The 26111-nt window shown below is 37.4% G+C and overlaps 1 protein-coding gene across 2 annotated transcripts in view; it reads right to left on the bottom strand.

Moving 5' to 3' along the window:
* The window catches only part of PRKG1 (protein kinase cGMP-dependent 1), a 1104481-nt gene that overhangs the window by 298694 nt on the left and 779676 nt on the right, over nt 1–26111 (bottom strand). For both annotated transcript variants that reach the window (XM_031461315.2, XM_031461314.2), the window contains exon 5: nt 775–838. In XM_031461315.2, the coding sequence (XP_031317175.1) occupies nt 775–838 (64 nt within the window). The remainder of the gene's footprint in view (nt 1–774; nt 839–26111) is intronic.

The following is a 26111-nucleotide window of genomic DNA, read 5'->3' on the forward strand; positions in this document are numbered from 1 at the left end:
TGTAAACCTCCTGTCTCCTGCTTCAATATTTCCTGTGCTCCAGGGGGGGAAAAGGGTAGGAAGGGATAAACTGGGAGTTCGAGATTTGCAGATACTAACTACTGCATATAAAATAGATAAATAAGTTTCTACTGTATAGCACAGGGAACTATATTCAATATCTTGTAGTAACATATAATTGAAAAGAATATGAAAAGAAATATATGTATGTGTTATGTATGACTGAAACACTATGCTATACACCAAAATTGACACAACATTGTAAACTGACTACACTTCAATAAAATATATATACACACATACATATTTTCTGTGCTTTATACATCCAGAGACAAAGAAGTAATGGTGACACTTTCAGTCAGCCATACAATTATGTATGTAAAATACACTGATGTGCTAATAAAATATGTATCCAACTGCTAATTCTGTTGTAAGTTTGTTCATCTGAAGCTTCATACTGGCAATTACTATAATTTTGCTTTACTTTGACTGAAATGAGAGAAATATGCCATTTCCCATTCTTGGAAGTCCGAGTAACAAGATGTTTGCCACAGTGAAAAGTTTTCCTTCCTCTAAACATAAGTTGATTTGCACATTTTTAACTGTGTATAAATGTTGGAGGTACTGAGCTACTTTTTATTTGAAGCCAAACATACAGCTCATCCCAAAGCTTAAAAAAATTTAAAAGGTTTCTCTGCAGTTTGTGACTTGTCATTACACAGCTATGATTGGCTAAGTCCCATCTCAAAAAGTTCAAGGGCTAAAAACAATTACCTCTTCAAGGACGTCAGCAAGCTTACTGAGGATCTCTTCAGGAAGGCTCTGGAATGTTGGAACGCTGAAAAACAAAACCGAGATGATGCTGAAGGTGTACACAGCAACTCACTTTCATAGATAAAGCAGCAATGTATCTGAAAATGCAAACGCATTTCATGATAAAGAATCTGCAGATGAAGATCAAAGCAATAACTTCAGCATAATTTGAGGACCAATAGGAAAAGGCATGTTGTACTAAAAAGAATTGGAGGTTGGACAGAACCAAGTTCAAGTATTATTTCCTGTCTGGCCTCAGATGCCTTGGCTATACCAGGGAGAAAACCACTCTTTACCTTGTCAGCCAGCTGTCACCAGATGCCTTCACCCTCTTTAGTTCCTACACATACACACTCCTTTCTACAAGCCAACTGCTACCCATTCTTTAGGACACAGCTGGACTGATGACACGTTCAGCCCTGCAAGCATTCATTCAACAACACTGGGAGCTGCCTACTCTCCCAGCCTCTCTCCAGCTAGGCCAGGTCCTCCTATTATGACCTCTTTGATCCCTTCCTGCAACTGTAATTAGATAATTAATCAGATATTTGTTACTGGGAATCTTCACTGCTAAAATCAAACTCCACAAAAATAAGAACTGTATCTGTCTTGTTCAACCTCTGCCTTTTCAGTGGTTAACTAATGACAACTTAAGAGCACGTGTTGAATAAAGTTACATAAGTATGGACATACAAATGCTTCCCAGGATAGTCACAGGAATCAGATCAGACAGAATGGAGAAAAGAGCCAGGCTCAACATAGACACTGAACACTGTCTTCTCGTCCTCTTATTTTCCCTCACTGACCAGCAAATGGAAATAGTGAATGATGTTGAATACACAAACCAACAAAACTTACTTTATATGGATAATGGTAATGTCTTTAAAAGAGAAAAAACGCTCATCAACATATAATTCTTGAAACTCCACTCCAATGGAAACTCTAACTGGGATGTGGAACGAAATTCTCATTTAATCTTATCTCAATGCTCAAGGACTGTAAAGGAGTGTGCATACATCTGTATGTACGATACGTGACTTACAGAATAGTTCTGGCTTGATTAGAATGATACAATGAAAGAAGCCATAACATATGGCTTGGATATAAGCATGAAAGTTTAACTGTTAATTTGTCACTCTGATTCCCATTACTTGGTGTAAAGCCTATTGGTAAAATCCTCAGGTTTTATGCAGAGGTGTAAACAATTCACCCAGGACCATCTGTTCTACCAGATTTACTGCTGTGGTCTGAGCCATGTGGGCTTTCATTTCCAGAAGGCAGTCAATTTCAGCAGCTGGATGGAATATCACAGGAAGAGACGGGAAGCTAGAGGAAGTGGTTCCCATGAGTTACGCAGGTTGACAAATCTAGCCCTTCCTTGTTCTTTAATGAGCTATATTTCAGTTTCTCCTGAGATGTAAGAATAATTAGAATGTTTCTATCCCAGTGGGCATTTATGGAAAACAAACTAGAACTGAGTTTTTCTCATTCTATTATAATTGGCTCCTTCTTTAGACAGCCCTGCTATGCTAAGTCTATGTCAAGCCATTCTACAATACTTGCATTTTTCATGAGCATTTTTATCCATTGGAAAAAATTTATATTGACTTGACTATATAACACACTAAATGAAACACACTAGATGAAAGCAAAAGCATTAAGTTTTAGGAGGGCATTTTACAAAACTATCTTTAACAATTTTAATTATTTTTTATTTTTTCAACTTTATTGGGGTATAACTGACAAAACTGTAACACATTTAAAAGGTACATTGTGAAAAGATTCCTCCCATCCAGTTAATCTAGTTAATTAACACATCAATCACTTCACATATTTATTCTTGTGTATGTTCGAGACATTAAAGTTCTACTCTCTGAGCAAATTTCAATTACACAATACAGTGTTATCAACTATAGTCACCATGTTTACGTTAGATCTTCAGACCTTACTCATCTAATAGCTGAAAATTTGTAACCTATTTCCCCTACTCCCCAGCCCCTGGCAAACACTTTTCTACTGTTTCTACAAGTTTAGCTTTTTATTTAGATTCCACACGTAAGTGATGCCATGCAATTATTTGTCTTTCTCTGTCTGGCTTATTTCACTTAGCATAATGCCCTCCAGGTTCACCCATGTTGCTGAAAATACAAACAGCAAGATTTCCTGCTTTCTAGTATATTATTGTATATTACAATAATATTCATATATATATGTGTGTGTATATATATATATATATATATATATATATATACATATATATATAAATGATCTTTTCCAATTTTAAATGCCTCAAAATATTCAGCAGCATTTTTACTAATACAAATTAAGGATGATTTTAAAGAAGAAACACTAAAAGAATTAACAACAATTTAAGCACTTCTAGATCTAACAAAACGGAAATCAATTTACAGAAAAATAAGTGTCTTCACTTTCCTAAACTACACTGAAAACACTTTTGTAGCCATCTTTAAAATCCCAAGATCTCTGTTTCTCCAAACCCTAGATAAGTTCTCTCACATAATTTCTGAGAATTATCGGTCTACTGATAGCTTGAACAGCAAGAACAAAACAAGCTAATGATATCCATAATTTCAAATTCTACCCATGAAATACGTTGGTTGAATTTTTCCAAATACATCAAAAGACATTATTTTAGGCTTCACTAGTTTGCACATGTGATAACTCAAGATGAAACTGTCTATAATTTAGAAAACTAAAGGCAAAATAATTGCAAGGATGAACTTTCATAAAATGTTTAAACAGTAGAGAAGAGTATTTTCACTTATGTAAAAAAATTACAATTTTGCATGCTAATTAAAAGCAATTCTTACAGATTATTAAAATATTTTTGTTCACTATAGACTTGCAATAGATCTGAAGTTACAAATGCTCTTGAATGCAATAAAATAGGGATGATTTAATGTGTGGAGATTTTCCATTGGATTTTCTAACTGAATGAAGTAGGGACTTGGAACAGACATTTGAGTGCTTTCTATTTGCCAGGCATTGGGATAAGGGTTTTATAGATAATGTACATTTTATTTTTAAACAGTCTTATCAAATAGACATTGTTGTTGCCACCCATTTTACAGCTAAGACAAGTAGGATCTTGAGAGTTTGTCTGAGGTCACACCACTCAGTATGTAGGAAGAGAAGACGAAAATTTCCATCTGAAGAGCTGTGGAGTTCATCACTTGCTAAGCTACACACTTCACAGTAAATGTATTTAAAACTGCCTCATGTAAGCTTTAAAATCATGCCATATTCTTTTAGATAATAATTTAGAAATGAAGCAATAATATTAACAACATTTGATCCAGTGACTTCATTTATTAACCAACTTTTTACTATGAAAAATGTCAAATAAATTGCAAGGTTGAATCGTTCAAGAATCATCTGTATCCCCACCACCTAGATTTGCAACTGTTAACACTGGGCAATCTTTGCTTTCTTTACCTTCAATCCCTCTATTTTTGTATATGCATGTTGATAAATAGATTTGTAGAGTTTTTTTGATGAAACATTTGAAAGTAAGTTGCAGATATCATGAAATTTTACCCCGAATATTTGGGCATACAAATTCTAAAAATAAGAATGTTTCTAAATAAAATAACTAAAATACTATTATCACACATAAGAACTATTAACTGTAATTCCATAATATCACCTAATATCTGTCCTATATTCAAATATTACCTATTGTTCAAAAATGTCTTTTTTTTCTTTTCAAACCAGTATCCTGTAAAAATCCACACACTGTTTTTGGCTGTTACGTTTCTCTAGTCTCTCATTCTACAACCTTTCTCCTGCCTTTTCCCCCATTATATTGACTTTTTAAGAGACTAGGACAACTGTCTTATTCGATGTCCTACACCACATTTTGAATTTGTCTCAGTGATATTATTTTTGGTAATCTATCATATGAAAATAACAGTAACAGAGAGGGGGAAAAAAAACCTATGTACAAAGATTTTATTACAGTCATGTGACAGTGAAAAAAATCGGGGCACTTACAAAATGACATAACATACAGCAGCAGTTTCAAAATGTGGTCTGGGAGCCCACGGATTCCCCAAGACCCTTTCAAGGAGGTCCTTGAAGTCAAAACAATTAGTCTAAGTTGTAATTTGCCTTTTTCATTTATTCTTTCACTTGTGTACAGTAGAGGATGTACGACATCATTACTTTGACAGTTAATGGATGTATACTTCTATCTCCCTGGGTTTTCTAGATTTTTTAAGGTAGTAGTAGGTTTATGATGTAAGTGTGCTGTTCACAGAAATTCAGTATTACTGCAGTGCTTCCACTGTGCTCTTACTAGTTAGTTTTCAGATACCTGCTATCATCTCTGTAATGTTATCATCATCCAATAAATCATTCTTTTAAACCCCTGAAGCTGTTCTTGTGCCTAAGTGGAAAAACAATAAGAAATAAATACATTTGGAGGACTTCCAGTCAAGATGGCGGAGTGGTAGGGTCATGCGCTCCCTCTCCTTGTGACTACAATGAAACCACAACTGACTGCTAACCATCAAAAAAAGACTGGAACCTAGCAAAAAGATCTTCTTCAACTGGAAACATAAAGAGGGAACCACAGCAGGTAGGAGAGATGTGCTTATGATATAATCAAGCCCCATACCCTCCTGGGTGGGCGACCCATTAGCTGAGGAATAATTGTGTTGCAGAGGGCCACCCACAAGAGTGAGAGTTCTGGGCCCCACACAGGGGCTCCCTAGCCCGGGGTTCTGGCATTGGGAGAAGGAGACCCCAGGTCATAGGGTTTTGAAGGCCAGCAGGGCTTGGCTCAAGAAGACCCACAGGGCTGGGGAAAACAGACTTCATTCTCTTGGGAAACGTACACAGAATCTTGCCTGCACCAGGTCCAAGGATAGAGGCAGTGATTTCATAAAATCTAGGCCAAGCTTACCTGCTGATTTTGGAAGGTCTCTTGGAGACATAGGGGACAGCTATGGCTCACCCAGGGGACATAAAAGCTGGTGACATACATTCCAGGAGTGTTCATCTACATGAGCTTTCCTGGAGGCTGACATATTGATTGGATCATTAGCACCAAGACCTTGCCCCACCCAACAGCCTGTAGGGAAGCCTCAGGCCAAACAACATACTGGGTGGGAACAGAGTCCCACCCATCAGCAAACTTCCTAAGCCACAAATGCCTCTAGACATGGCCCTACCCACCAGAGGTCCAGGACCAAGCTTCACCCAGCAGTGGGCAGGCACTGGCTTCTCCTGTCAGGAACCCTGCATAAGCTTTTAGCCAAGCCTCATCCACCAGGGATCAGATATCAGAAATAAGAAAACAACAGTACCAAATCCTGTGGAAGGAAGCCACAAACACAGGCCAGACTCTATACTGGCACCAGCTGGACCCTGGCCCTTGGGTGACAAGAGAGGAGTGTGCTGCTGGGGACGCACAGGACATCTCCCACAGAGGGCCACTTCTCCAAGGTCAAGAAACGTAACTAACCTACCTAAAAATACAAATAGAAAGATAGACAATATGAGGCAGCAGAGGACTATCTCTCAGGCCAAGGCACAAGATCCCAGAAGAAGAAATAAGTGATCAAATAGGCAATTTATCTGAGAAAGTTTAAAGTAATGGAGGTCAAGATGTTAAGAAAAATCAAGAAGAGTATAGATGCACAGAGCGAAGTTTTTAGCAAAGAGTTGGAAAACAAAGAATATCCAAGCAGAGCTGAAGAATAAAATCACTGAAATGAATAAGACATTAAAAGGAACTAAGAATAGACTAAATGAGGCAGAAGAACAGATCAATGAGTTAGAAGACAGATTAGTAGAATCCATCTTTCCTTCAGCATTATAGATAATGTACTTTGCTGTCTTTACAACAGAACATTTAAAAATAATATTATGCCAGTTAAGATGTCATTTTGAGCCCAATCAGTCAAAATTTAAAGAATAAGACATTGAGTTTTTTAATGTAGATATGGCGAACTTTTTAAAAGGTCAAGATTGTTAGGTACAGCTTTTCAGAGTAGAAATGAAAAAGAGAAGTATCTGACAGAGTGAGTTACCATATTGCATTGACTGGAGAAGCCACTCAATAGGTAAGACAAAAATAAAGCCTTGTAGAGCTGACTCTGCTGCCTGTCTGCTGGAAAAGTCAGTAAAAGAAATCATCGCACAACCTCCTTCCAATGATACAGTACCTTGCTGAAATAAAGATTTAGCTGCAAACACAAAGATGAGTGAAAATCTTGCCCACAGAATTGTACTTCTGCCTTACAAATGGAGCACTCTACAGTCATGGCTGGACCCGCTCTTTGGTTTGTATTCACCTGGTATCAGAATCATCAGATCATCAAAGAAGATATTACATATGAATGCTTGGCAACAAACACAAGTGGCACTGAGCTATTTCGGTATGGAACAACTTTTCCAATCCAGGTTTATCCTGGAACAATTATGTTGCACTGATGGTGCAAAAGATTGGTGGCCTCTCAACACAAATCAAGGTAGTAACACCAAAATGTACTAGTTGTTATTATATTCTTACTGTATACTCACAGTAAAAAATAAAATAAAATCCCAGTTTTACTTTAAAATGTTTTGATGAAATAGTACAAGTTATTAATTTTATTATGTTTCAACCCTTGAGAATGCACCTTTTTAATATTATGTGTGACAAAATGAAAAGCACACACACAGCACTTCCGCGGCTTACTAAAGTAGGACAGGTTTCTCAAGGAAAATCGCTTGTGTAATTGCTGGAGCTGTAAGCTGAATTAGCCACTTTGTTCATGGAACGTCATTTTTAACTTGGCAGTGACCACACTGTGGTTATTCAGACTTGAGTATCTGGCAGATAATTTTTTGAAAAAGAACAAAGTGAGCCTGTCACGTCAAGGGAAAAAACAGCGTTTGTCGCCAATGATAAAGTTCAAACTTCCAAATGCAAGTTAGAACTTCAGAAACCTTTTATTTGCTAACTGTGGGCTTAAACAGCTTTCTAATAATTAAAGACTCTTCTGATGAGATCATTGATGATATATTGATATTCATAAATGTAGTTTTTTGGATATTGTATACTTTGTATTTTCTGAACCAGTATTTTCTAGATGACTAATACATGATGTTACAAAATCATGCAGGGGAAATAAAGATCTATTCACAGTGTAAGATGGATCAACGGATTTTAATGTAATAAAGTACGATCATTGATATGGTTTCAGATTTCACCCTGCAACTAATCTTTAATAAATTACCCTTTGCTGGGTTTTGGTATACTACCAAGTAAGAACGTGCACAAGTATCTGAAAAGGCCACTAGCAAACTCTTCACTTTGCCTGCTATATCTTTGTGAGGCTGATTTCTTCACATACGCCCACAGAAACAACAGAAATTCAACAGATTGAATAATATTGAAGCAGATATGAGAATCTGCTGTCTTCTGCTAAGCTGGGTATTGACAGATTTGCAAAAATGTAAACTCAAGTTTCTCTTTTCACTAAGGTTTGTTTTGTTTTTTTTTTTTTTGGTTTATTTTGGGAAAAAGTCATTTTCATTAAAAATAGGTTTTTTGGGTTAACATGAAATATGTATTTTTTGATGTTTTAAAATGTTTTAATAAATACATATTTTTTAAAATACTCATTTTAACTCAGTACAGTTAATATAAAATAAAACCCACAAATTGGAGAACCAGTGACATACTATGAATAAAAGTGATAGACTGATGAAAAGTATGTAAAACATGGAATACTTATAAGATAGTACCTCAAGAAAAAGATAGTGAAAAATATGTATACCACTAGATAATGCTTTTATTAAAGCCCCTTTCAATTATAAATAAAAAAGCTTTGCAGAAAAATATCAGAAGTTCAACAGAGATAATGTTAGGTAGGATGACTCAGTCTATTATTTTTCTTCTACTTTCTTATATTTTCAAATTTTTCTATTTTGTAATAAGACTAAAAAGTATGAAATGCACAGTTATGGTTACAATTAGATAAAACATATCCCAATGAGTCCATTTAAAACGAAAAAATTCTTAACATTGGTAAAATATTGTGGTTTAATTAATTTACTTATTTATTCAATAAAACTTATGCCTACTATGTGCCATAAATTGTAATAGGTATTTGGCATTCATCAACCAAAGCAAGGATCCCTGCACGCTGATCAAGCATATAGAAAATAATATATTTATATTATATTTATTATATATTATATATAATGTATATACAGATAGGTATTAGATAAAGGCTATAGAATTTTACAGCATAAAAAATCAAGCAGGGTAGCAGGGATCACAACGGGAGAAAGGTTAAGTTGAAAGAGTAAACAGGACCAGGATGTCCTCACTGAGAATGTGAGATTTCAGCAGAAATCTGCAAGAGGTGAGGAAGAAAGCTGACTGGAGATGTAAGGAAGAGCAACTGGCCAGAGGGAACAGGGAGGGCAAAGAGGATTCCACAAGCAGCAAGGTGATCAGGATGCCCAGAGTTTTGGGAGTTGGAGGAGATAGAAGAGTAGGAGACCTCAAGAAAGTAAGGGAGGTGAGGGCAGATCAAAAGAGGCGAGTGGCCTGTTGTAATGACTTGGCTTTAATTTGAGTGCAATGTGAAACCACTGTAGCGTTTTGAGCCCCAGTACGGCGTGGTCTTACATATTAAAGAGATCCTTCTCCCAGGACTATTTAGAATAAACGTGCAAAGGGGCAAGAGTAGAAACTGGTAGAAAAGACAATATCTAAACCTACTTGCACGACAGACGGAGGTCTGGAAAGGGTAGAAGTAACAGAGGTGGTAAGCAGCAGTTGAACTGCTATATTTTGGAAGTAGAAGCAGCATGCTTTCCTGGAAGACTAAGTGTGGGGTAAGAGAAAAAAGGGGAGACAAGGATGACTCTTTTCAGTTGGAAGGAACCTATAAAAAGAGTTTAAATTTTTTCACGCTGAACAAGTAAGTTTTTTTTTTTTTTAACCTACTTAGGAGCAAAGGGTTTGATTTTACCAGAAGGTTTTAGATTTAAATATAACCAGAGAGTATCAGATGTAGCCCCCTATTGATAAGACAAGTTATCTCCTGAACAAACATAAGTCTACCTAGAGCAGAGCATACCGGGTGCTATTAATTATCTTTGAGTAGCATTTGGAAACCAGTAGCCTTTTTATTTTACACAAGAAATCAGCTTTGTATCAAGTTTAATGTCAGGAATATTGACAGGTATTGTTTGTTTCTGTACCCATAGCCTCCTACGGTTCACACCAATTGAATAAAAGCAGAAATCTCTGGCTTACCAAAGAAAGCAATTTCTAGTAATGAAGAATTAAAGTAACAATCCTTCTCAACCTTACAGCTATCTGATCTTTCCCCTTAGTGAGCTCATCAAAAGGTTTTCTCCCCTAGACATACTTTTCTTCTTAATCAAATCACTTGGCATCGATCTTGGTTCAGTATATTATGCAATAGTCTCAAAACTGGCCTTCCTTCCCCACCCCGTTCCTTGTTGCCCAACCCAACATACTTTACATATCACTGTCAGATTCATTTTTATATCAGCAACATTTAGCCCTTATCACACAAGGCTCCGATCCTTAAACAGCTGCCTATCAACTTTCATCAGATTATAAAAATTAGAATTTTTCTTACATATAAAAACACTTCAGATAAATCTATATAGAGATATGTGGTATAATTTTATTATCTATGTGATAAAATACAAACTCCGTATTGAAGACTTTAACCATATGAACTTTAGAAGGAACAAGAACAGGTTGAATTACGCTTTGCTACTAATTATTAGCTATGTTTTGGGAAAGTAATTTCACTTCACTAGACCTCAGCCTCCTTATCTTGGAAAGGGAGGATAATACCACCTGCTTCACAGGGTTGTGGTAAAAATAAGCTAAATAGTAGATGTAAAACATTAAGAAGATGCCCGGCACTTAGTCAACATTCAGTAAACATTAGCAGCACAATTATATGCATTATTTTTGCTCTAAATGTTATTATTTAACACCTTCAATAATCAAAAAGAACTTTCTACTATGTCAGAATTGAATCTTGATGCAGACTCAAGGGTGCAGGAAACATCCATTTCTTCATTTTCTTAAATCAAATTATATTTGATTTGGAGTATCAACTCTTATTTTTCAGTGAGATATTTAATCGCATTCATTGTTCAGCTCTTTCTCAAGGTCATACTTGAACCCAGTAGGTATGTCATGCCCAGAAGGTGGGGAGTCAAGTCTCTAATCCCTCTACTATTAAGGTCACAAAGAACCCTTGAAACCCAGTGTTTCTGTTATTTTTGCCCACAGGGTGGGAAGGGAACCTTAGGTTAAGCTGGGAACCCTGGTGCTTCCCCTCAGCCTCCTTAGGCACCTCCAGGCATAGAAATCCACTCTGGGAAAAAGATCTCCAAGATCCTCCTTTCTCCTTTTGACCCCACTTTTTGTCATTTCTACATGAATTTAGCCTTTAAAAATAAATAGGAAGTATCTTATTTTCTAGAATTTTCTAGTACTGAGCAAAAACTCTTAAAAGCAAAAAATGCAAAGAGCCTACCAACCTGCCTGAGAAAGGAGTAAATGGATAATGAAGGGGGAAATATGCCAAAAATCTGTACTGGAATAGTGTCCCTCAGATCCACCTCTATCGTTTGCAGGGCCCTGATTCCCTGTGCAAACACCAAGCACCACAAGCACCCCTTCCCCTCATACAGACACAGCCGCTTTTTGGTCAACACTTGGGCACAGAGTAGGGGGAAATGGCAGGGCAGGAAGAAAGGACCTGGGAAGAGGCTCACAGACATCCTGGACACAAGCTCAGGGCCATTTGGGCAGAAAATTTCAGATCCTGATCTTGGTGTTTAGAAGGGGTCAGGGCACACCCTCTTGGTTCCTCACCAACAGGAGGGGCACACCCAGGAGAAATCAGAGGGGAGCCCTTCTAAAGTAAAGAGTTCAGGAATAGGCAGCTCCAAGGATGGTACTAGTGTCCTCTTCCCCAGTGACCCACTCCTCTCTTGCTCTTACCGAGCAGGGCAGCCAAACGCTGCCTTTCTCTACAGAAGCCTTAAGCTGCATGCATGTTGTTCTGTCAACTCTTAATGCATGTTGTCCCCCACCTCTATTCATTCCGTGTCTCCACTCAGATGATTAATGGTGGCAGAAAATTTAATAATCTTCTCAATCATTGAAAAGAGAAAAATCTATGAAACCATTATCCCTGAAGCTCTCATTAGACAAGCGTTATATTGCCATCAATTAGGCATCTTTCCTACCACCAGAACTCTGGGTAGCTTGTGTAAAAGGTGGAAAAATCACTGTAGCTCAGTGAATCTCATGTTTTCATCTCTAATATAGAAATAATAATTCTGGGCTGAGCAATCTCAAATAAATACCATTAAATAATATGAGAGAATGTATGTCAAACTGCTTGAATTTCAAATTAAAGCACTAGACAAATATCAATGATCAAGTTATTAGTAAAATAACAAAAAATTCTAAAAACATTTGATTTTAATGTTATTCAATTCTACAGATTCACTGGATTTTCTAAAGCAAGTATCATCCTCTTAGACCAAATCCTTGGTCAGAATGTCCTAGGTCAGCTATTTTCAAATTTTAAAGTCTTTAGAAAATCATATTAAAGAAGTCATGGAGTAAGTTCAAAAAAATCAATGCATTTTTTAAAAATCATAATAAAATGTACATAAATGTATCACTTTTATCATTTTAAAAGCAAAATTCAATGGCACTGAGTAATTCATATTGCTGTGTAACTATCACCACCATCCATCTACAGAAATTTTTCATCGTTCCAAACTGAGACCCCATACCCATTAAAAAATAGCTCTTAATTTCTCTCTCCCCCTGGCCTCTGGCAGATACCATTCTACTGACTATAAATTTGACTATTTTAGATACCTCCTATAAGTGAATTCATGTGGCATTTGTCTTTCTGTGGTTGGCTTATTTCACTGAGCATAACGTCCTCAAGGTTGATTCATGTTTTTTGCATATTTCAGATTTTCCCTCTTTTTTAAGGCTGAATAGTATTTCACTGTATGTATATATCACAGTTTCTATGCCCATTCATCAGTTGATGGATATTTAGGTTGTTTCCACATCTTGGTTACTGCGAATTAGTGCCACAAAGAACTTGGCAGTGCTAATATCTCTTTGAGATTCTGATTTTAATTCTTTTGGATGAATACCCAGAAATTGGACTGCTGGATCATGTGATAGTTCTTTAATTTTTTGAGGAAAGCTTATACTGTTTTTTGTAGCAGCAGCTGAACCATTTTGTATCCCTTCCAACAGCTTGCAAGAGTTTTAAGAGTTACAATTTCTCCATATCCTAGCAAACACTTGTTTATTTATTTATTTTTAATAATAGCTATCCTGACAGGATGAGGTGGTATCTCATTGTGGTTTTGAATTATCAATCTTTGAATTCGCACATGTTTATGGAAACTCCTTTAAGACTCAGCTCAAGGACAACTTCTGGGAAATGGTCTCTGGCAACTTTCTTTCTATATCTAAGTAGGTATTTTGCCTAAATAGCACCTACACTTGTATTGTAACCATGTGTTACTGTATTTGTCTCCTCCCAACAATACATAAATTCTTTGAAAGCCCTACAGTGTAATAACTAATAGCACAGATTTTAGAACCAGGAAAAAAAAAACCCATAATTTTGAATCCCAGTGCCTCCACTTTCTAGCTATGTAACTATGGGCAAGTTATTTAAAGCCCCAAAAGTTCAGCTTCTTTAGTCAGAAAATGAAATTAACTAAACATAGCTCATGGAGCAGAGTATTAATAAGTAGGAATCACTTAGCAAAGAAGCTCCATCATGGAGTAAGTAGTCAATTAAAGAGACATATAATTAATTTGTATAAGACCACACTTAACAGAGAGTGTGTCATGTAGTAGGTACTCAAAAGCATGCAAACTAAAGGAATGTATGAAATAAAGCCAAATGCAGTAAGGCAACAGTGATTTTGACCCAGGGCTGGTACAGTTTGCAGACTGTACAAAGGTTGTACAGGGCTGTGTGGTTGGTACACCGTACAAAGGCACCTGCCTGGGGGAGATGAGTGGGAACTGCAACACAACCCATCAGCTATCTGCATGCCTCTCAGTTCACCCTGGCAGCCGCTGCATTAGTCCATAGGAAGGGGCATTTCTTATATTTCAAAAAAGGTGCCTTATTTTAGCAACCCTGGTCTGTGCAAAGGATATTCTGCTTGTTATTTTTCAGAAACCACGGGAATATTTCCTTGAGGCTATTTACTCAAGAAGACTTCAGAAATGTAAGTTATTTATTGACCGACAGAGTCCACTTAAAAATCATTAGAATAGTTTAAAAAAGAACACTGAACTACTTTCAAAATCAGAACTACGGTTACTCTGGTGCTTCTGTCAAAATGACCATGAGGAGATGAGGCACTGACAACACCCTTTGTTAAATTACCTCTGAAATTCCTAATCTAACACTGGCTTATTCAAAAGATCACACTGTACCTGATCTTTGCTCTGTAAATCTTACAACAGCTTTTGCCTGAGTAAAAATGGATGGGTTCTTGTTAAATTAATTATATCTGACTATTAAAACTAAAAAGAAAGTATTATGACATATTATGATTTAAATTTAAAGGCTGCACTAATGATTATCAGCCTAAAAGATTCTCCTCAGATTTTCTACCCAGTCTTTTGAACCTGGAAGCATGTGATCCCCTGGCCCCACAGACTCAGCCTTCTCTTCAGCAGTGTTTGTCCACAGGTCTCCATCAGCATCTGAGCAGGATACATCTTCAATACACAGGGATGTTCTAAGTACCACATCTCCTGTTACTACCAATGAAAATGGCAATAGGATTCCTTGTCACTGTGACAAGCAGACATCCTCCAGGGGTGATACTGCCCAAGGATTAGAACCATCTCTCTATAATTTCATTATTCTCCCAATTCACCAAGTGAGTTCACCAACTGTCCTGCCCCAAATCTCAAAGCCCCTGGTAAATGAGTACTTATAGAAACTTCCATCTCCCAGTGCCTAGTAACTAGAACACTGAAGAATCATTTGTTTAAACTACTTCTGGAACCTAGCTGCCTATACATGGACAGACAAATGGGACCTAGGACTCTTCATCCTTGGTTTATGGCTGGTTTTAAAGCCACACTACTCAAAATACTATTTATGAAATACATCAATAGACATTCCACACCAAAAGAAGGGTTCCATGGACTAATAAGGAGACTATGGGTTATAGAAAATTAAAACTTTTTCTGTACTACAGGATTTCTCAGAGCCTTTATCTTAAAAAAAAAAATTGAAAAAGAAAAAATGGTATTTTCCAAATTTACTCAACCAGGATTATCTATTCAGGATTATCCATTAACTTGTTAAGAAACTAGAATTCCATGTTACATCATTTAGAATCATTGGCTTACATTAAGATGACAGAATTCATGACAGTCCCTATGCTCAACATGCAGTAGACTTTAGCATGGCCTGCTAGTGAATTGCTCTGTATTTTTAGGATGGAATTCAGCTGTAATGATCTCTGAAGAGCCTTGAAGATACCTCCCTACTCCCCTTCTCCCCAAGCACTGCAGACTCTGCACAGACACATACACAAAGGGCAGAGGGTCCAGATGCCTTTTGCCTGTGCTGAGGGACTTTGTGCCTACCGCTGTCATAGCCATTATGGTATGGTGATTGTCACTTTATTTATCTGCCTCACTCTAGATCAGCAAACTGAAGCCCACTGGCTCACCATCTATGTTTGTAAATCAAACTTTCATGGAAGACAGTCATGCTCTCTGGTTCAGGTGTTGTCTATGGCTGCTTCCATGATACAACGGAAGACTCGAGGAGTTGCAACAGAGACTGTACGGCCTGCAGGCTAAGATACTCACTATTGGCTCTTCAAGGGAGTTTGCCAACCCCTGCCCTAGTCTATTAGCATCCTGAGATCAGGCACAGGGTCCAACTCCTTCCACTTGATGCCCGGCAAATGACAGATGCTCAAAGCTTGTTGAATGAAAGGTTTTACCTTTCAAAATCAGTCCAAGAATATCTGACCTTGAGATAACTGTTTTAATAAAATGTGAGGAATGAAATATTTCATTCAGGTCACATACTCAAAGATCTCATTCAATGTTCAAAAAAAAATGTTTTTCTATGTTGACCTGGAAATACAGATTCAAAGAAAGTTAACCGAATAAATAAACACTCTCATGTAAAAGTATACAATCCAAAGATAGAACAGAGTTCAAGAATCAGTCTGTAGAGCATCTTTTACATATTCTTTTAAAAAAACTTGGGGGGGATAATTAGGTTTGTTTGTTTGTTTATTTATAATGGAGGCACTGGGAATGAACCCAGGACCTCATACACGCTAAGCACACACTCTACCACTGAGCTATACTCATCCCCCTACATATTAATTCTTGATACAAATTCTTGTCCTTCAATATCATTTTGAATCTTTCAAACATGAAGCATCTACTTTTTCCCTTGGGGAATAATTTTGAACACAACTGTTTAATAAGTACCTTTTCCTAGAATTCAAGCAAAATTGTCTTTTGTTTTATTTCATCCTATTACTCCTAAATCTGCTCCTTACCAAGAGCTTTTGTTTTTGACGTTAGTGTAAACTTTTAGAAAGTATAGGAATGCCGAAAAATTTTTCATCCTCAGAAAACTTCAGCAATTTATTGGAACCCTTGATGAAACAGTTTTGCTATTAAGGCTCAAAAGAGTCGATGAAAACCTCAAATCCCTGACTTTGAAGAGATCTGCTTTAGTTTGAGTTTACCAAATTAGATGGTAGAGCTGGGATTAAATGATATAGCCTACCTATGTTAAACTGCTTGTGGCATAAGATTTAGCACAGAGAACGTCCACAGTTAACTACTTACTGTTAGTAACTATCACTCATATTTTAAGTGCCTTCATATATATCATGATTAAGAGTGGAGTTTGGAACCAGTGGCCCCATGATTTGAGTAAGTGCTCTGCCTCACCCCCAGGGCCTTGGACATCCAGGTCGAGCCATGTCTCAGCACTAGCTCTCACATACTTGACCGTAAGTCATGCACTACAAAAAGGAATTCAACACAGGAAATGGTAATATGAATTTCCCATGATCATCCTACAGTGTACAAAAGAAAGCAAAATGTCTGGCAATGGTGATCTGCAAGAAAAAGGGAGACTCTTATCAAAAGACAATGCTTTACTTTTGCAAATTAAACTCAGGTAGAGATTCTAAGTCCTGTGAGCCTTTTAGCCAACACACTGAGAAACGGAATACTTGAATAAAAACAGTGATTTTAATGGTGATAATAAAAATAATTCCCCTTATCAAGCATTTGTATGTCAAGGGCTTTTCTTAGTTACTTTATAGCAGTAACAACCATCACTAATATCTACTAAGTACTTACTGTGAACTAGGCATTCTGTTCACTGCTTTAGAAGCATTATTTCACTTAATCCACAGAACAACCTACCTTCTACTAAAAAGGGTTTAATACAGTTTATACAGTGATGTTTGTTTCTTTGGTTATCATGCATATTAATTTTCAGCCAACCTTAATAACACAGCTTAGTCCTAAATTGAGGAAGTATGTGTCAATTTATCATGTGGTTAACTGAATAAATCCCATACAGGAGATTTCTGCAGTCAGGCCATGGATTACAGAATTTGACAAACTAATTTATCCTAGGAAATCTGTAAGTGATGATGGGTTTCTGAGGACAAATGTCGTTAATCCAAAGGAGTGACTTGGAGAGAAAATATAGGATGTAGAACGGATAAACACAAAAGATGAGAACAGATGTTGGGTGAAGGGCCCAATGAACCTCTGTCAGGACTGGAGTAATAAACACAGGATTAAGCATGTAAAAAAATCAACTGGGGAAAAATCAGATCACTTTCACCTACCTTTATAATGGCAATTAAAGTACCCCTGTATTTTATCATATGTAAGCATTTAATAAATTTAGCTCAGCCTCCACGTATTTTTGGGATCACTGAGGTTTAAATTTGTTATTTTAACTACAGTCATAAATGTGAGAAACCTGTTAGACAGTATTAAATGTTCATTCAAGCTTAAGGGTGTTTTTTTCGAAGATAAGATCATATACCTTTAATATCAACAATTTTTTAAGTTAGTGCTATGTACCAAGCATAGTATTATACTGATTTAAATCACAGCCATGTTGCTTAGTAACGATGTGACTTTGAATAAGTTAACCTATCTGAGTTTCTTTTCTCACCAATAAAAAGATTATAGAATTTTATATAAACTGAGTTATTTTATTGACCAATAATCCTTAGGTTTTCTCATATCCATATGATGCACATGAGAAGACAGGACCTTTAAGACCTCTCCCAAATAACACCACCTCTCTGGGGCTGAGTGGTAGAACCTGGACTCAACCCCAGGGCTGGAGTGCCCATGGGAACTCTCAAAAAAACAGGTACCTGGGGTTGATTTGCCAAAATCTTAGATTGCTTACCTAGCAGACCTTATAAAGTTAAATATAAGCTTGACATATCACTCCCAGCCTTGTATGTGTGCCCTGCTCTACAGTGAAGCCACCATGGAGGAAGTTAGTGGCCCTTTCAAAAAGTGAAGGTGTTTCTATGATCAGCCTGTAAAAGTCCTAGTGATTTGAGATACAGGGCTACAAGATGACAAAAAAATCACGAACGCCTGCATGAAAGGAGCAAAATGCTTTTGGTTAACATGTCAGAGTACAGCCTGCAGTACAAGATGATGTACTTTTTCTTAAGTGCACTTTGATTTGCCAGTACATTAGACTAATCTAACCTTACCGTCAACAGTTGCCAATAAGCTCTTTGCCTGTTTATGGCCCTTTTTGCTTTGGCAAAAAGGCATCCTATTAGTAGCCAACACTCTCCTGATTTCACACTGTGATCTGAAGTTGAGTCTTATCTTAATCGCTAAAGTATAATTCAACGTTATCATGTTGACATGAGACCCCAAAGTATCTCACATAAAAATGTGAGATAAAAACGTACTGGGAATGCACTGGCCCTAAAAAAATCTACTTTATAAATCTTAGGGAAAATAAATAGTACATATATAAATTCTAAAATTTTATTTGTTGGATTCTTAAATGGGTTAGATTAAGCACCAAAAATTGATGTTTTAAAAGACTTCAAGGGGGAGAGTATAACTCAAGTGGTAAAGCACATGCTTAGCATGCACGAGGTCCTGGGTTCAAATTCCCACTACCTCCATTAAAAAGAAATAAATCGAATTACCTCCCCCCTGCCAAAAAATAATAAAAAATACTGCAATAATTAATAAAAATAAATAAGATATTAAAAAAAAAGACTTCAGCTTATGATGGCAATCCTGACAGATACACAACACTTATAAATATCCTGTCAAAGAGTGAATGTTTAGGTCTGCCTTCCTTTGTAAAGAATTGTGGCTGTAAAATACATACTAAAAAGTCTTACTCAGGGAAATAATTGTACATGTGATGACACAGCCTTTATGGCACTATGAAAGATTTTGAGAAATCAGAATAAATAAAGGATGCATTTCATGCTTTCCAGTTTATAGAGGTTATGGAAATAGAAAAGTAACAGATAATTTAAAATAGGATTAAGTCTTATGAAAGTAATCATGTGGTTTGGGAGAAAAAAAAAATGTACCCAAACAAATGCAGATTAAGGGAAGATGTCAAGAAAGGAACTGGAAATATCTACGATAAGGAAGCAGAAGAAACAGATAATAGCTGGATTTTAAAATAATAGAACAGCATTTCAGGAACTGGGAGAAGTGTCTATAAAGGCATAGGGATGTGAAACAGCACTTTAAATGTGGGGACTACAAGTGATCTGGTTTGGCTGGGGTATAGGATTTGACCAGGAGGAAGCATAAGGAGACTTGAGGTGTCTAGTCATGAAGGGCCATGACAATAATTGGATTGGAGACAGAAAAACTCAGAATGGGAAACATACCCTGAAATGCATGTAACTTTCTTGCAAAATGTTTCCAGAGAATTTACTAAAAAGAGACTCCATTGCATTTTGCAGGAACCCCTGCTCGATTTTATAAGAAAATATATTGTAAGGCAATTTTACTGCGTACCGCTAAAACAATCTGCCATTAAATAGCTGAGTAACCAAGTCACCATTTCCTTGGCTTCACTTTTCTCATTAGTAAAAAAATAACGGCACTATTCTTTGTTCTTCACATGTATTATTAAGTCATTCTAGTAAATTACACATTTACATCACAATTGTGAAAATTAAATTACTTATTACACGGAAAGCAGCTATTCTTATTACTATGCTCATTTTGCAAATGAGAAGAGTAAGTTATGGAGATGAAAAGAAACTTGGCCAAGATGCACAGCTTGACAGTGAGAGCTGAGCAAGATATACCCCAGAGGGACTACTCCTCATAGCACAGGGAATACTGTCAGGCACGTAGTAGACACTTCTCTCATCAAGAGGTGAAGGCTAATTCCCCTCCTCTCGAATCCAGGTTAACTGGTGCCTTGCTTTGCCCAAATAAATCGGGTCAAAATGCCAGTTTGGAGCCTAAGCCTTAAAAAGGTATGTAGTTTCCATTTGTGGCTTCTGAAAGCCAGCAACCAACCTATAAAGAAGCTTGGTTGACTATTAGACTACTGCATGACGACAGGTGATTTGGAGAGACCAGCCGTAGCATGACCTCAGCTACACAACATGGACCACAGGATTGGCCCACTGATTATTCAACCTAGAGAATCATAAGAAGCTATACGTCACTGTTGTTTTAAGCCACTACATTTTGGGATGGTTTAGGGCATAGAAACAAGCTCTGTGCCAGTAAATATTCTTACCTCCTTTTAAAATAAACTTTGTCATAATTACCCTATGACTCAGTCAAACAAAACTATCACTGCCATCGGCCTGTTCTCTATACTTATTATTTACTTGAATGATATTTAGAAGTGGCAAAAACTATCTTCTTTTTTTCAGAAAGCAAAGAACACCTGAGTTTCAGGAAATTAATTTTCCAAGAAAACTTCTTTCTGTTTTACAATAGCTTTTATTCTAAGAAGTTTCTTAATAATTGAAGAACATGATTCTTTCCCTCTATTTCCTCTGACAGCCTTAAGGCAATTCTATCACCTGGAAGATCAACTGGACTGTTAACAGGAAGCCTACAAAGTTGGAGATGTCTATAATCATACACAAAAACTTATATAAACATAACCGGTTCTTTCCAAAGTGTATTTATTATCTCAACCAATTCTGTTTTGACACACAGACCTGCCAGTGGGAAAGTGCTGCCAATTTTCTTTCAGAGAAAACACCTGTGTCCTTTAACGCTCCAAAACAACTCAGAAATAAGTAAAAATGTTAATCCATCAAGTGGTTGTTTGGTTAACACGATAGTTTAATAACCCAGATGTAGCACCAACAATTTATTTCCTTTCATAAGGAAAAAGGTCTTTCTTAATCTATCAGTAAGTCATGAGAACCTCAATGTTGCAGTGAAATCACATGAGGTTGGGATATATAATTTTTTTGAATTCACAGAAAATGTTACTGATGTGATAGTTATGCTAAGGACACCTGTTCAGGCTGCAATTATGTTTTAGGATCCAGGGATTCATACATGCACAAGCAGGACTCAAATGTGCACAACCATGTCTGGAATATTGGTAGCAGAGCTCTCAGAAATCTAACGGCCTGAGGAGCTGATGACCTTTCTGGGCGAAAATTCATTCCAAGCAAAGATGAAGTCAGAACAGCTCAAACCAGTATCAATGTCTTTGTCAACAGAGGGAAAGACAAATCTGAGTCCTGCGTGGTATCAGCCATTTGGATTTGTCCTAGGGAAGGAGGCCCTAGGGATATAAACCCCCCTCCTCTGTGTGACAGTCTTTCCACTAAATATCTTCTAAGCTATCAGGAGGCAGAAGAGGAGGCAGTATCTCCAGTAGAATTAAACACAACTAAAGAGAGGCAGACTCTCCATTTCAGCAGCAAACACACAAGGAGGTCTTAGATGTATGAAAGTTTTGAGAGATAATCTTACTACAATGCTGGAACAGGAAAAGAGGAAAGTGGCGGACACCAGGTGGGAACAGGAAGACTTAATGATACCACATGGGACATGTCTGAGATTTCCAGAAGTAAGTAGGCAACTGGTAAGAGTAACTGGTTGGAGAGAGAGCCTCTCCTGTCACTGATAATGTGTCTTCATTTGGCTAGTGGAACTTTGGGAATCTCAACAATAATGGCAGTTGGAGTTAATAATTTATGAACAAAGGAGTTCATTCATTCATTCATTCATTTTCTGAAATGCTTCAGGAAGTGGATCAGTAATGAGATTTTCCAAAAGCAGAAACTGGTGTGCTTTAAACATACGTATGACGACTTTAATTATTATGATCCTAATAGTTTCTATTCAATCTCATAGAATTTTCATAATCGAAAAAGTGAAGAAACTATGACTGAGAGCCAGTAAAATGTCACACAGCAGCACAATGGTCAAAAACACAGACTGGGTCCAATTAGTTTATGCCTGGCCCTGTCACTTAATAGGTTTGTGACCCATCTGACTTTAGCAGATGATGATAATATTGCTTATTTCATGACACTGCTGTGAGAAACACGGGAAATAAGGCACTCCAAGCATGCTAGGCATACAATGAATAATAAAAATTTCGAGTCCAAAATACTTAAAATTTTCTATGTGGTACACTGTCTTCAAAGATGCTTCACAACAAATCATTGCTCTCTCTCTACAGGCCTGTCATAACGCCTAAGAAGAGATGGAGTTTATTTCCACTCCAACCTGGGATGGACTTGTGAATTGCCTTCACTAACAGAATGACTGTACCAGGACTGGGACCAGGTCATAAGAGGTCTAGCACAAGGAGTTCCCACCTTCTCGGAATCCAATTAACCTTTAGGAAGCTCTTGCTGACTGGTGAGTGACCATATGCAGAGTCAGTTCCCAGCTATCCCAGCAACCCAGATGAAACTACAGACATGAGTAGAACCTCAGCTGAGCTCACAGCTAAATGTAGCAATGTGAGCCTGCTGACATGCAGAGCAGAAGAACCATCCAGCTGAGTCCAGCCAACATGCACAATTGTGAGAAATGATAAAGTGTTGTTTTAAGCATCTAAGACTTGGGGTGGTCTATTAGGCAGCAGATTAGTGAAACAATCTACACTGTTTATAGTATGATTTGCCCCTGCCATTGTCACCAGTATTAATTCTTAGTCCTCTCACCTCATTCACGCTGCACTAAAGATTCTGCCTTTTCAAGTTCTTTCTTATACCATGGAGCACAGGGTCTTCATGTATTCTGCCCCCCTCTGCCTGGAACGTATTCTCAGCAAGCCCCTCCACCACTCACCCACACACACTATCTGCCTCCTTTTTCTCTAAGTAACTCCAACTTATCCTTGTGGTCTCAGAGACCTACATGAGTCTTACTAGTTTTCTTAGTCCCCAGACTAATCCAGCTGCTTATCATTTACTTTTCAAAAGCCTTCAACTTTTCTTTATAGAGTTTATCATAATTAAAATTATTTGTACAGTTGCTTAATGTCTGTCTTCCTTCTACTCTATGAGTTTACTGAAGGTACTGGGCTCAACATTTTTTTTTAATCTAGTACATGCTTAGTATTTATTGCTTGAATTAGTCAACCAAAAGGATGGTTGCAGTAGATCCCAAAGTAAAAGCTGTGTCTCCTGACTCACAGATTCCTGGTCTTGTCCTCATAATTTATCATTCTCAATCCTTTTTGTGGGAAATCAGTATGAGGTTTTATTTAGAATATCTTCTGCATTTTAAATTCAGGATATGAGTTGATACCATTTTTAGAAGAAGAGACTTAAAAATTAACACATACCAACAAATATAGAACTTTTATATTAGTTACTGATTTACCCTTCCCTGAGGGCCTCAGATTATTCTATAATTCTTATTTTAAAATCCTTATTTTCCATTTCCCCATAGAAAAGTAGAAAGGGAGTAACACTTAGATGGAAAAATGGGGACCTGGCAATTCCACTCAAGTAAACCCTTATTCAATGGCAAGTTCTCAGGAAGTAGTAGAGAGCAGATCCAGCAGACTTGGTCTCAGCTACAAAGGCTGATTTTCCCCCGACCTTGCCGACAAAACATTATCAAACTTAGGGATAATTGAGCTCTGAGTCAATTACTTAATATACACTTCAACTAAGTCACATTACTTATCTTTTTGTAGTTCATCTCCACTTATGAAAATGAGGTAATCACTCCCTATCTACTTCCTAAAAGAATATAAGGATTAAAGTTTTTGTAAAATATAAATCACCATTTAAATCTATGATAGCACACAGAATATTTTTCTAAAACTCAAATGCAATCAGTTTTGTTCCTGCAGTTGTACAAAAGAGGTATGTCTTCCTGATGTAAAAGATGGAGCCCGAAAAAAATACTTTCAGATGCAAATTTCCCATGGGTGTGCCGGCTGGTACCGTGCAATTATAGAAGTGTCACTCATCTTTTAGTCCATGCAATGATGCTCACTGGAATCTCACAGGGCATAGACTGGGAGTTCTTAGGCTGTGGCAAGAGTTCTATTGCTCAGCCTGGTGCTTTCAATGGTATGTGGGTAGCATATTTTTGAAATTCCTCCCACTCAGTAACCTGCATCAAATTTCAGAACCCAGGTGCCCACATGTGGCATTAATGCCACTGTTTTCCAGGAGGGACAGCAGCTGCCTTCCCCAACTTCAGAGACCTACTCTTGAGCCAACATGAGGAGATAAGCACTAGATGGATGGCCACAGCAGAAGACCAGAATTAGTCTATACAGAGGACTTTTGTTCCTTACAGAAACATTTAAAGTCACAGATGAATAGCTTGAACAGCTATTGGGGTCGTCACGCTGAGAGAGAGACAGACTCATAGTATTCAAATAAAGAAAGAAACCTCAGGGGAGAGTGTAGCTCAGCGGTAGAGCACATGCTTAGTATGCAGGACGTCCTGGGTTCAATCCCCAGTACCTCCAATGAAAAAAAAACCTCAGAGAAGGTGATTCATAGTAGTTTTGCTGTCTGCAGACAACCCCCTCCTCTCTGCTTCAGGCTCTTAGAGCACTTTATACTGCTTCTAAAACTTCTCACAAATGGACATGAATCATACTTGTCTAAGTCTGCTTCCCAGGAGACAGTAAGATACTTGAGGTCAGTGACTTAACCTTATTCATCTCAGGGTGACTCAAATGTAACTAGGCCTCCCTGAGTCAGCCCCACAGTCATCCTGCCCAGTCTTGAGACCAATCTCGTAGTTATACAGCAAAACACAAAACTAATCAAGAATAAAGTTTAAAAATGTGCTAGTCTAGGTTTCTATTATTTTTAAAAGCCCAGATAATGTCACAAATGCCCACATAAAGATGATTATAGCCAAAAGACAAATTTTATTTACAAACATTTATCATTCTAGCCCCTGCCTATTCTGTTTTGATATCAAGTATTTAGGGGGTGGGGAAACAAGAAAAAAGCCACAGGCTCTTACTGAGGAGTTGCAGAAAGGCCAGGAACGCTGCTTCAGCATGGGCAAACCTGTGATATGACTAGACACTCCAATTCTGTTTGCAGAGAATTGTTTCTAGTATAAGTGACTCAAGCACTTCGTTTTGTCACTGCATTGAAGTCATCGTGTGTGTCTGTTTTTTTCCACATGTTGCTTTCCCTTTGACAAAAACTCATTATGCAAGACGGCCACTTGGACCGAAGCTTATTTGGAATTCAACATGGAGACAGCTCTAGCCAGCGCGTATGGAAAGAAAAGAAAATGACTTCTGACAAGGATAAATCCTTCAGTAGAAACTGTGGATATTTCCTTTCTGATGATGCTCTGGGGAGTAACAAAATTAGATGGTGTGTAGCTTCAAAGGAAGATCACAAAAGTTAGACAGCTTATAAAAGAGACGACCACATCGTCCAGTGATACCAAGTCTTTACTTCCTTTTTGATCCCCAAGAAAAACAATTTAGAGTAGTTTATATGAGAGAGATCTGCTGTAAAGACAGTAATTAACTCTGAATATTTCCACTTGCACACTTTCTAGGCCTGCTATCCATTTGGTGTAGATTTGCCAATTACATAATGAGAGAGGGGTTCTTACTGATGCATCAAAGCAAATGTCTCATTATTCAGCATAGCATATGAAGCCAGTGAGAATGGTTCCAAAATCTAACTTGCTCACCCATAACTTACTAGTAAACAGTGATGGACATACAGATGTGCTA

This window comes from Camelus dromedarius, chromosome 8, assembly GCF_036321535.1.
Source record: "Camelus dromedarius isolate mCamDro1 chromosome 8, mCamDro1.pat, whole genome shotgun sequence".
NCBI lineage: Eukaryota > Metazoa > Chordata > Mammalia > Artiodactyla > Camelidae > Camelus > Camelus dromedarius.